General features: G+C 31.3%; 1 protein-coding gene across 3 annotated transcripts in view; it reads right to left on the bottom strand.

The window, feature by feature from the left end:
- Nucleotides 1-1,957: 1,957 nt before the first annotated feature.
- Nucleotides 1,958-13,318, bottom strand: part of LOC150105700 (neuronal membrane glycoprotein M6-b-like) — a 126,125-nt gene continuing 114,764 nt past the window's right edge. For 2 of the 3 annotated variants that reach the window (XM_090394304.1, XM_090394305.1), the window contains exon 7: nt 1,958-12,891. In XM_090394304.1, coding sequence (XP_090250430.1) covers nt 12,763-12,891 — 129 coding nt within the window. In that variant the 3' untranslated portion in view covers nt 1,958-12,762. The remainder of the gene's footprint in view (nt 12,892-13,318) is intronic. The other variant, XR_016548453.1, reaches the window with a different exon arrangement.

Genomic DNA, 13,318 nt, shown 5'->3' with positions numbered 1-13,318 from the left:
AATTAGAAGGGATAGGTGGTTTGGACATATACTTCATGGTATATGTCCAAACATGAGGACATGAGGCATCCATGGACTTGTGAAAAGAATAACTGAAGGCAAAATAGAGGGGAAAAAGAAGAAGAGGCAGACCAAGGAAAAGCTTTCTTGACAAAGTCAAAGACAGCATGGGTTTGAGGAGTTACCAGGAGGTTAAGAAGAAAGCCAATGACAGAGCGGAATGGAAGAAATTGCTGCTGAGCTACCAGTCCCAAGACTGATGCAACTGATGATGATGATAGCTACTTGCCATGGCTGAGTGGTTGAGCCCTGCTGTCATATTCTCTTAAGCTCATTCACACTAGATGTGCTCACCACTTCAACAGGAGACTGTCCCATTCACTTACTCACTGCTCTGTGAGAGAAAAATTTACCTCTCACCCCTTATTTAACTTCCATGGATGCCTCATGTTCTCTCCCTGCCTTTCTATATAACAAAAAATTTCACCAGATGATACCCTATAACAGCCATTCAGAAGTTTATAAATCTCTATCATATCATTCTCTCTTTCTCCTGTTTACCAGTGAGCAGTCCACATATTCTCAATCTGTCCTGCATTTTCCATTACATAATCCCAATCTCATCTTTGCACTTTTTCCACCCCTTTATCACCTTCAAACTTAGGAGGCTAAATCTGCACACAACAGTAGATTTGAGTTAAATAAAATAGAACTGAGTTAAATAAGAGGCAAAATGACTGCCCTTATCCTCCAAGTTGTATTTACAATTTTTTCTATGTGACATTTGAACTTCAAATTCCTATCCGCCATAACCCAGATCACTAGCTTTCAGTTTCTTGTAGCATAATCCTGCTAGTATAATATGCCATTAGCAATCACATCATGCCAAAGTATATAAGTATACATTTACTAACATTGAACAGACAGCTATTATCATTTACCCACTGTTTTAGTTTATTCAGTCATTCTGTAAGTACTGGATATCAGAAGCATCCCTGATTTTCCCTTTCAATGTGGTATTCTATGAAATGCTTAGCAAAGTCCAACAGTATCGTGGTAAGGCTTATACGTTGGCTATTCATAACTGTATTTTCAAGGAAATTACAATGTAGACTAATATATTAACTAAAATAAGCTACTATAAATAAGCTAAAATAAGTACTTCCAATATTTTGGAAAAGTCAAATTGCCATTACCAGAGAACGTGATGTATGTTTGTATAGGTATTACACTAAGTAATGAGGCTGAAGCATGTGTTCAAGTTTAGTATCATAGTGTATCCATTCCCTTTATCCAACTCAGCCATAAACACTGTTATAAAATACAACTTCTCTTTAGTAAATCCATGTTGCTCCTTGCAAAACATAGCAGCTTGTCAACACATTTTTGTATGCAGGTTCTTACTACTTCTGTTATTACTCCAGAGCTACTGATAGTTCAGCAGTTAGTAACACTGGTTTTTATACCACTGTTGTACAATGGAATTATCATACATTCTTTGCATTCCTGAAATATTTTTCCTGAGCAGACTCAAGTTAAAAAAACGTGTCGAGGACCTAGACAATTCGGCTGAACATTCCTTTAGCATATATGCTGATATTCAATCTGTCCCTACCACTGAATTCTCATGCAGGCTATACAACAGCTCTTCAACTTTATCCAATGTAGTAGCACTGTGCATCATGTTACATACACCTAGTTGACAGATCTTAGTAAAGTATACTTGTGATCTGAACAATCTCATCAGCCATTACTCCTGAAACCAAGTTTAAAAGAACAGGATAATTAGTCGTTATTCCTGTATCTATCTGAAAATTTCTCATGTATGCTGCATAATCTGATTGTGCTATGGGGGCATTAGTAGTATAGATTTTTAACCTTTCATAAAAGTTGTACTATGAAAGATTAAAGTCTATAGTATAATGCTTCCTGGATTTAATTAAAAATAAAGCAGCACTTCACAAATACAAAGATATTTATTTCAATTTCTGCAAAAGTACATATTTAAGCACAATTAACACACATAAAAAGGAAAATATTCAATTAAAAAAATATTTCACTGTGCATCAAATGAAGTAAACATTAGTCACAAAAATTCTTTATACATAGAATATTTCTGTTGCTAGATTATTAAAAATATGTAGTTAAGAACTATGCTCTCAAAAGAATTTTTTGTATTAAACTTTTAATATATAATTCTGAAAAATAACTTCATTTTACTAAACAATTATTATATACTGAAATCAACCTCGCTTGTTAATTGTGTTTTATAGCTGAAAACTGAATAGCGAGATAAAGACAATACTAATTAAGCATGTATCTCTATATAACTTTCAACCTTATACTTCTTCAAATAAGAATACAATATTTGAATACTGCAACATGAATAGAAATATACAAATATTTCAATTCCAACAAACAGAAAGACTAGAGTTATTTTAAAAGTTCTGAATACATGGCCAACTTATGATGTAATAGTCTCCATCTACAGTTCAGTTGTAAGCCAGACTCTCGGTACAAATATCATATGCATGTTTTCTGTTTCTTGTTCTGCAAATAATTATATATATCCAAACTGAACTGAAACCCTCCCCCCCCCCATAGAAAAACCTAATAAAGATTTACATGTTCCACAATGGAATTCACAAAAACCCAAACTGTAGGAAGTGCTTCATTACCACTGATGAGATTTCTTCTGAAGTGACATGACTTACAGATCCACATAAAGAATCTGCTAAGAATACGAGACTTACCCAAACACTGGGCAGCAGTAAATAAATTTTTGGTAAATTTATTTACTCTATATTTTGGTAAATAAATATTTAGTTTAACAAAGAGTTGTATACAGAACTTTTAAAATGACCCTTGCATTTCTTTGTTGTTGGTCAAGAATGTATTCTAAGATTATGATTAAAATAAGTGGCTATGCATGCGATTTTAATATTACACAAATAAATTAAAAATAACTATAAAAAACCAAGCAGTATCAGTCCTCATGGGAGTGAGAAATATGCCAACTTCAAAAACCTAAAGAAACCGAAGATTCTTTAAAAAAAAAATTTAATGTGCAAGGATTTTCTTTTTTAAAATCATCTAATTTTTTAAATGAAATATTAATGTCCAATAGTGCAGAAAATTGACGCATGCCCTTAGTTGGAGTATGGTTCAGTGGTGACAGGATTTCTGCTTTTAAAACTAGTCCTATCCTTGTAAAAATTAAGTTTAAAAAAGCCAAGTTACTTGGCTATAATAGGCACAGCCAGTATAATTATGTGATTGGAAGATGGGACAAGATTAAGCTGCTTTAGAAATAATGATCTACTTATATTGTTACTTCAAATAGCAATCACTTTGCTATTATCATTTAAAATTATAACTCTTCCTTTCTAGAACCAAGAATTTTCTTTCTTGAGCAATAGTTCTTGCTTGTTTGCTGCTTTCAACTAAACTATCTCAGCTGAATAATATGGATGGAGAATGAACATGCAGCAATCCCCCCCCCACACACACAATGATTTCCCATCCTATAAGGATACCTCCATGGAATCCAAGGACTCCATGGAGGTATCCTTATAGGAAGGTACTCAAAAACACCTACACACTACGTAATCCACCTACCACTCACTAATTGTTGTCTTAATTCTGCATGTCCTCTACTGTTTGCTTGTATATAGACAGAAAAACTCCAGGAGAACAAAAATGATTTTGATCTTATCTCTCATACTAAGATTATTTTACATATAGTCAAATCAATACACATGAAGTGGTCTTACATGATGAAACCCTACATGTGCATTAATCAGTATTAAATTATGCATAGTTTTTGATGACAGTATACACCATTCCTCCTCCTCTTCATCAAACTCTGCAGTGTTGAATAATTTCCAGATATTTCCCAGTCAATACTTTAAATACTAACATCCATGAAATTTTTTTTTAACAAAGCAAAGGAAATGAAGGTTACCTGATCCGATCATTAATTGTAACATTCTTGACTTAGTCATGCACTATAAAATAGTTATTTAGTTAGAAGAACATGGTCTGAAAACAGAGCAAGGATGCTGTAGTGGGAGTCATTTCCCATTCCAATTTCTTGAAGGAGATAATCAGCTAACTATTATCTAAAACACGTAAATCACCTACTCTATTTTCAACTATATATCCACAACCATCTTCTTTGGGTACATATTGTCGACATATTCACTCTTTGACCAAGCAAATCAGAACTCAGTAACTTCCATCAGAAAATTAATAGTCTCGATCCTCAGATCAAAAAGATAATTAGCTAATAACACTTAATGAAGATATTAAAGATCTATCATCTTTTTATAGCCAAATGACATGAACCTTGATAAGTTTCAAAATTTTACCTGAGTATATGAGAATATAACTTTTGGCATGGTAGTTGTCTTGGCTTGCAGTACTTAAAAGACAAACAGTCCAGGAGCTCGTATATTTCCTTTTATTAGTGCATTGAGTATTAGATAATTAACTGTCTTTTCCAAATGTTCTTCTTACTTGACATACATGGTATCTTGGCTTTATCAATATATGAACAATATAGCTTGCACACTTGATTGGCTGAGTGAATAATATCTCAAATCAACAGGATGCAGGTTCAAATCCACACCACGAAGGTTTGCAAATGCCTTTAAGTAATAGATGAATTTCACTTCTATGAAAACATCATCCTGCTTATTAGAAGCTTGAAATGGCTTAGAAACAAAAGTTCTGCATTTGGTCTCTCAGGAGTTCTGAAGTATCTAACCCATACATCATGGATGCTAATGTACTACAAATATAGATATTAGGTGGGGGTAGGGAGGGAAAATTCATAAAAAAAAATCTTGCAAGTCTATCTTAAGAGGCAGCTATTTCCAAAAACTCGGCACATCATTCTTCATAAACATGTATTATGAAAACCTTGCTAAGCTACCACAAATATTGCTTTACAGCAAGAACACATAATCAAACATAAAATGCACTGAAATGAGTACCTTCCAAAAGTTATTCAAATATATGGATAACTTATGAACTGCTCATAAGGTGGCAAGGAATCCCCCCTCCCCTCACACACACATCCTACAAAAACAGATAAACTGAACAGAACAGAATTTGGAACTTGATATTAGGCCATATTTTGTGAGTGTACTAGGGAATTGATATCTACCTTGGCATATTTGTTTAATATGTGTCTTACATTGGGTCAAGCTCCAAAGGAGTGGAAGTAAGGGAAGATTATATTGCTTTATAAGAGAAGTGACAGAACTCAAGCATCAAATTATAGGCCAATCTGTGCATCAAGTGTTGGAGAGACTAGTGAGAATCAAGATCCAGAACTAGGTTGATAACAGTGGCATTATCTTTGATGGATAGTACAGATATGCTAAAGGGAGGTCATGTTTTAGTAATCTACTTACTTATTACAATAAGTTAGCTGCATTGGATAAGGAGATGGATATTATTATTATTATTACATAACACCTCCAGGAAGTCCAAAGACTCATCGAGGGAGGCACCTACTTCTACAACTCTCCATCTCCACCACTCCACCAACCACAACTACCTTCATCATCTACACCAACGCCGACCACCACCACTAGTATTTTCACAGATAATCATAAACATCCATGCCCACGGCATGATTCGAACCTACAGCCTTTTGGATGGAGAGCAGATATGCTAACCACCAGGCTGGCATACAGTGGTATACTTAGATTTTGCAAAGGCATTTGATAGACTAACGATCAACTTATCATGTGGTTAACTAGAGCAGATAGGGTTGGATATTAGACTAGTGCACTGGATTGGAGATTGGCTATCTAATAGGTATCAACAAGTTGTGTATAGGGTAGCAATGTCCCAGAAGAGGTAAGTCAATTGATCAACTATGGAAAATCAGGTAAATGATTTCCCACAGCTCCTATCTAGGGCAGAGTTGTACTCTGTGGACAGACAAAATGAATTTATAATAAGGTATGCATATGAATTTTGCAGAACTCACCTTAAAAATGACCTCAATCAATATGAAAAATTAAAAAGTTGTTAATGTGGATATTTTAATACAAGTAATCCTTTAATTACCTGACCACAGCAGGAAATCAATTTTCTGTTCAGTTGAATGGTAAGTTAATCAACAGTACATTTACAAGGAGCTGTATTAAAGATGGCTAGCACACTAGCTCATTCAAAGGTCAGTTAATTGAAGGTTCAAATAACTGAGAGATCATTGTAATTCACACATTGATAAGGCAGCTTTTGGAGGAAGTACATCCATAATTTTATATGTTTGAACTAAACACTTTGAAGGGCTTTAAAAAAAGGGAAAGAGAGGCGAGTTGACTGTTTTTCTTTTTGGCAAGCATTTAGAATTGTTATACAATACTTTACATAATCAGTTGTCAGAAGGGAATACATCAATTTCCATTTTTAAAAGAGATATTCAACTTTTCAACAGAGTACTGTATAGAATAACAGGGGTGTCCAACCCACGGCCAAAAATATGCTGCCTATCTTTCCGTTTTGATACAGGAATTTGAGAATACGTTTCAAGATTTCAGAAAAAATTATCAATTTTTTTTTTTTTTTTTTTTTTTTGTATATTTGCGAGTCCATTTTCAGTTGACATAAATACATTACCTTCAAATTTTCAAATGGAATGTACAGAGTTGCAATCAGATATTCAACTCCAAGAAAAATTTGATCATGTCTCTTTCCTAGATTTTTATAAGACCTATCTTCCAAGAGAAAAATATTCTTTGCTTCACAATCAGACTTTATTCATGTCATCACTTTTTGGTAGTACATACATTTGTAAACAACTATTTTCAAGAACGAAGCATATGAAGAGTAAAGTTAGATCATAAATTTCTGACGAGAACCTTAAGAGCTCACTACTAATTGCAACCACTTCCACTGAACCAGACATTGATGCATTGGTTTCATGTAAACAAGCCCATATATGTCACTAGTTTTGTGTTTATCTGTCTTTTTTTTTTTAATGTTATAATTAAAAATTTTAAAAAATAAAGTAAGTTTTGTTATGTATATACATTAACTATATTATACATTTTATATGCAGCCCAAGACAATTCCTCTTCACTCAATGTGGCTCAGGCAAGCTAAAAGATTGGACATCCATGGTATAGAACATAGGATTATTTTCACAATTTTAAATGAATGTTTTTTTTATACTATTACAGAGATACTCAAAGTTGTAAAACTCAAAGATAGTTTCTTCAGCAAAACTTATGTGACCATTTCTCTTGTGACCTTCAGCAAAAACCCATTTCTCATGTGACAAACCTGGCAGTATTGAAATTGAAACCATCAAAATTTCAAGATCAGTTGCAGGCAGTAGGCCTTGAATGCTCATTTTCAGTCCATCCTTAAATGGATGAAGTGGAAAGAAAAAAATGTAATCTAGCTTCAGCGTCTTATTTCTCACAAAATACATCACTTGACTTACTTCCTTATATACAATTATAGTCGTATAGCTGCCTTAGCTTCCATTAATATTTGGCTTTATGTCCTACTGAACAATATGAAAAGTATTGTTCAGTATTGACTGGTCTTACCTTTGAGATTACATCTAAAGTATAATGTTCCTAAAAATCCTTTATTCTTTTCAGTAAACAAAGAATTCAGCTAAGAAATAATTTCTTTTTTCAGTGATTTGATCCACCTTCCACCCATGACCAGATTTACTGATTAAGCTAGGTAAGCAACAGCTCAGGGATGAGCCTCACATCATTACAAGTGCTTCAAAAAGTTATAAAACTTAAAATTTGTTACTCAGTTAATGGGTGGCCCCTTAAGCGTTATGGTTTAGGAGTTACAGCAATCCCAAATCTGGCCCTGTTTCAATTATATATAGGTGGTCTATTTCTCTTTTATTTTTTTCAATACCTGCCAACTTTCAAAAAAAAACTCTTTCATTATTTTGTCAAGATTTCCTCAATCATATAAATATGTACTGAGAAAAACAACCTACATTTATGTAAATATGCTATAATAATATCAGATGGAAAATATAAAAATAAAAAGGAAGAACTACTTAAAAACTAATAAAAATTAACTATTTTCGTTGTATTACCTCACAGCATAAAAACAAAGTAACAACAGAATAAGATTTCATCTAAGTGTATGAAGACATGATAATAAATAAATAAATATCCAGTATGTGTTGCTACTTACTTCATTCTGGTCTGCAATATTTGTTGCAGCTGGTTCACATTTCAACTTTTCTATCATTAAGTACAATTATAACCTGAATAAATTCATCCACATGCATTAAAATGTTCACATAATATATACTATATTAATACCATGATTAACTATAATCATGAATATATTATCAACTACTTCATACAATTTAAGTGATCATCTTCAAAGCAGCTTTCCTGTTAATAAAAACAATCACATCTAAAGCTTTTGATGATATAAAAAACTATTTTTACTGTAATAAAAAGAGCACTGAAACAAGCATATAAAAGTACTTAACTGCAATGCATAATTTAGACTTTCTTAGGTAAAGACCATTTAATCATCTGACAAATCTTTTACTATCTTTGAAATCCAGAATTAAAAATAGGAATATTTTTCCTGGCTTCAAATCAAATCTTGCAAATTAGTATTCCAAATTGTTGATATGCAGTCAGCTCTCATTCATGGCAAACACTATTACAGCAAATTTCTTGCCATAATAAATTACTGAAAAAAAGTCTGCACAGCAATAATGCTACTTAAATGAAATTTACTAAAAAAATTTCTATTTTCTTTGGTTCCCTATCAGTCTTCTGAACTAGACATTGATTGTAATATGCCAATAAGAAGTAATTATTTGGTAATAAGATTTTTGTTACCATAATCAATTTAACTCAACTTGCCTTAATGACTGCAGAAATTCAAGAAATAACATGCTAAGATGGACACTCAAACTTATTACGAGTGCATAATTCTCGAATTTTACAATACTGTAATCCTCTAAATAAAAATAATGTAACTCCAAGAGTAGCTAGCATGCCATCTTCTCTATGATATTAAGAAAATATTATAAAAATAAATTAGTATTTAATTAAATGATTCATACAATTCAAGTTCAAATAACCAATAAATTAAAGATAAATTATAGCTAAAATGATGAGGCCAAACTCATGCCAACATATTTTTGAAAATCTCCATATTAACCACCTCTTCTTTTTTACTCAAATATATTTACCATTATATGTAACCATTAATCACAATAATCACACTTAATTTATATAATTTAGTTTAAAAGTATTTTAATTTTACACAAACACTATTCTCAATTTGCTAATGATCCAAAAGCTATATGAAAAGATCCGCTAACAGTATTTGGAAGAATTGTTTTCAAAGTAAAGAGTTTGAGATTTGTTCACTGTTTAAGTATAAGAAATATTAAGCAGATTATTTTTCTACTACTGTATATATCATATCAGTTCAGCTGAATTTTTTAGATATCTAAAAATAAATTTATATAAAAATATATACTTCAGAAATGCTGAGTTTTTGTTTTAAAAATCAACCCCTCGCTCCCTGCCATAACACACAAAGCTGTACAACCTATAGAACATCAGTGACATACGGATAGTTATGTACTCATGTTTAATGACTTTTGGTGTAGGCATTTTCAAGAAAAATAAGTAACTATTTAAACTAATCTAATCCTCAAATAAGATACAACCTTTAGGAAAATATATTCAGATGTGAGGTTATGAAATGCAAATCACATGACAATAAATTAAGTCTTTCCTGTTTTAGTAAATATGTCTTTTATAGCACATGCCATTAACTTTAATAATTTTATTGAAACTATAATGCATTTCATCTAGATCATTCATTTGGAATAAAATATCTTTGCAGTAATTGCATTTAATGTACAAATTATTTTCATTTCCATAAAAATATACTGTAAGCTAACAATGAACAATCATAAGTGTGTCATCTGAACTGTAAAAATGTAGCAATTACTAGCAGAAAACTCTTAAGCTGGACGGACTCAGAATTATGGACAGAATTTTCATCCTAGAATTCAATGTAGTTCATCAAGGATGATATAAAATTACTTTGAAGAAAACAAATCAATTATAAAGGTGCATAAATATACACACAGATATGTCTATATATATAGCTGCTTTACCTCAAAAACAGCAACTTACAAAATATTCAAAAGACATTTTAGAAACCACTTCACTATGCAATAACAAGATAATGAAATCTATATTATCTATTACACAGCAAAAAATATATATATATAAAAGTAACACATAAAATTTATCAAGCTATACAAGAAATTCATAAAAGAAAACTATTTACATTTTTTAATCATAAACATCTAAGTCAAACACATCAGTGGAATATATGTTAAATATTTGGTAAACAATATTGTAGATATGTACATTTCTCCTGTATTCCCAAAAGTCACATTCAAATATTCATTATGTCAAATGTCTTAAGTACATTTGTTGAAAAAAGTATGAAAATAGATATAATGAACCAGTATTACACAATACTAAGCAACATCATTAGTCACACAACCATAAACATTACACTGACAAATAATATTTACGCTCTATCTCCAAATATGCTGATGTTCCAAAAACAGTAGGAAACACGCATACACATGTATATATTATAAAGTATGAAAATATCAGCAGTGGGATTGTAACAAATTATATAAAATTCTAATACTCTGCATACCACTGCTACAATGATGGTCTATATATTCTTGAAAATTTTTCAAATTATGTTTTGCTATACAATTATGAAATAATCTGAAGCAATGAAAATATTCAGTCACAATAGTACATATAATTTCATTACTTACAGAGAGTTTCATATAAGCACAGTTGATCACTAGTAAACACCATTATAACAAACCACTCACTATAAACAAACTACTGCAAAGCTCTGACCACCATAGGTACAGTGCCTTTCTAAAAGAAATTCACTATAACTAACTATTCCTATGGTCCCTATGAGTTTGCTATAGTGAGAGTTAAAGGTACATGCATGAATTCACTCCAAAGTGTGTATTATATATCTTTGCAACACACAAGTTCAGTCAACTCTCACTATAATGCCATTATAACAACGCATCATGGTGTCTCTAAGCTATAGTAAAAGTCAGCTGTATCAGTTGTACATTTTTGGTAGAATAATAAATATATATTATTTATGTAAAAAATAACTTATGTATAATTTTTTTACCCAAAGTATTGTGGGCATCTTCAAATGATATGAAAGATGAATAGTGCATACACACACACGTATTTGATGAGTTGGTAAAGTAACAGAGCATAGCCTGAAATTTTAGTAAGATTTATTAAAGCTATTAAAAAATTAACACCTATCAAACTGATCTGGATTAGAATCACATATGTATTAATCACAGAAATATTAACTGTGTTAATTATGGAATCATTAGATTCCATAATTAGCACAGTTAATATTTCTGTCATGTATGCTTTCAGGATTATTTTATATTTCCAATCATACTAAAGATGCACATGCTGCTTTGAGTGAAGATTTTATAAATAAAAAAAAAGGGTTATTTTCACACAAGTATTCCAGATCTATTTTTGTATATTATATAAACTTGTATCTTACTAAAATTGCAATTGTATGAATATGGTAATTAATTGGCATAGTGACAAATAAGTTGGGGGGGGGGGAATGCAGCAGAACAAATACTACGTAACAAAGTGTAATGCACATGCTGAGTATCTAGTTTGAGTTATAACATAATGGAGCTGTAAGATTAACTTATTCAATCTATTCTGTGAAAGAAATGGAATGATAAACTTAATCCTGAATGAAGATGCCAAAAGTGAAAACCAAAACATTATATTCAGGCAAACTATAATGTGCAATATTTGTGGGGGGGGGGGGAATCAACTTTTTTATATCAGTAATGCAATGTCAATATAATACAAAGACATAGCAGTAACTACAAGAAAATTTAAATTGCAGGCCAAGAAAATGACAACTGGAAAGCACATGATTAAGACAGAAAATCTATATAACAATACCTAATGTTAAATTGGCTTGTATACAATAAATTTGATCACAGTAGATTAGTTTATCAAAGGAAAAATAACTACTGTAAATGAATAAACAATGCACTTCATGCAAATTTAACATGAATTTTAATGACCCTAACTATACCTTTATATATATATATATATAACACCATGTTCAATTCCAAAAAAAAAAGGGAATTCTACATGATGCATCTACAGGCATGCAAACACACTCTACACCAAAACCACAGTTTGCCAAGAAATTTATAAAAAAGAAGTTACTTCTATGAATAATAAAAAAATTCAGATAAAAAAAAAATTTGATAAATCTACTGGTAGCATTATTTATCTTTAGCGAAGACAAATCACCCCATTATCTGTGAAGAGCAAATAGTGGTAAGACAAAAACACAACTTAAAGCTTTCCTAAAAAGAAGTAGGATGAGATATTATCATCACACTATAAGCAATACATATAACTTAGTAACAGTACTAGTATATGGGATGAAGTTCAATAGAGAAAGTTCCTGCACTGTGAAATCTCACTGAATGAATTTGTGGATAAACTTCTTTAAAAATGGGTATTTTCTTATTATTTAAAGTTTAATAGGGTATATTGTCTTCTTTTTTTTTTTTTTTTTTTTGTCATTAAAAGTGTGCAAAAATTTAGTAAATTATAAGAAGTAATGTTCTTCCTTATAAATTTCTCGGCTTATGTCCTAAAATCTATCTTTTGGCATCGCCGTTAACTCTGTATCCTGAAGGTACTGAAGGTCTTGTAAATCTTGGAACTTTTCAATATCCTTGATGCGTGCATAATTAGCTGTCAAGCACATAAGATAATGAATCTGCATAAAAAAAAAAGCGATTAAGTATTTCTCGATAATTTGGCATCTTTATATGTATATAGGAATCTCTCACTTTACACGGCTAATGTATCCCATGAAAACATGCTAAATGAATATAAGCAACAAAAAAACTAATTCATCTATGAGCAATTCAAAATCTTTATTAATTTTTTTTTAAATACATTTGTTTTTTTTACTGCCAATATAACTATAATAAAATGTCTGAAACAATTGAAATTTTATTAAACACTACTATATAACATGTATTCACAATTATACATAGAAGTGCATTTAAATGAAAATTATTTTCTTGAGAAATGCATCTTTCTGAATACGGTAGTTTGCACTGACTTGTTTCTTTTTATGTGTGTATATCTCACAGTAAGAGCTCATAGCTTTTGTCTAATTCCAGCAGACTTGCATACTG

The sequence above is a fragment of the Typopeltis vanoorti genome, chromosome 6, assembly GCF_054136105.1.
Source record: "Typopeltis vanoorti isolate ZY-2024b chromosome 6, IOZ_Tvanoo_1.0, whole genome shotgun sequence".
NCBI classification, from domain to species: Eukaryota; Metazoa; Arthropoda; class Arachnida; order Uropygi; family Thelyphonidae; genus Typopeltis; species Typopeltis vanoorti.
This window is presented reverse-complemented; position numbering and strand designations above follow the sequence as displayed.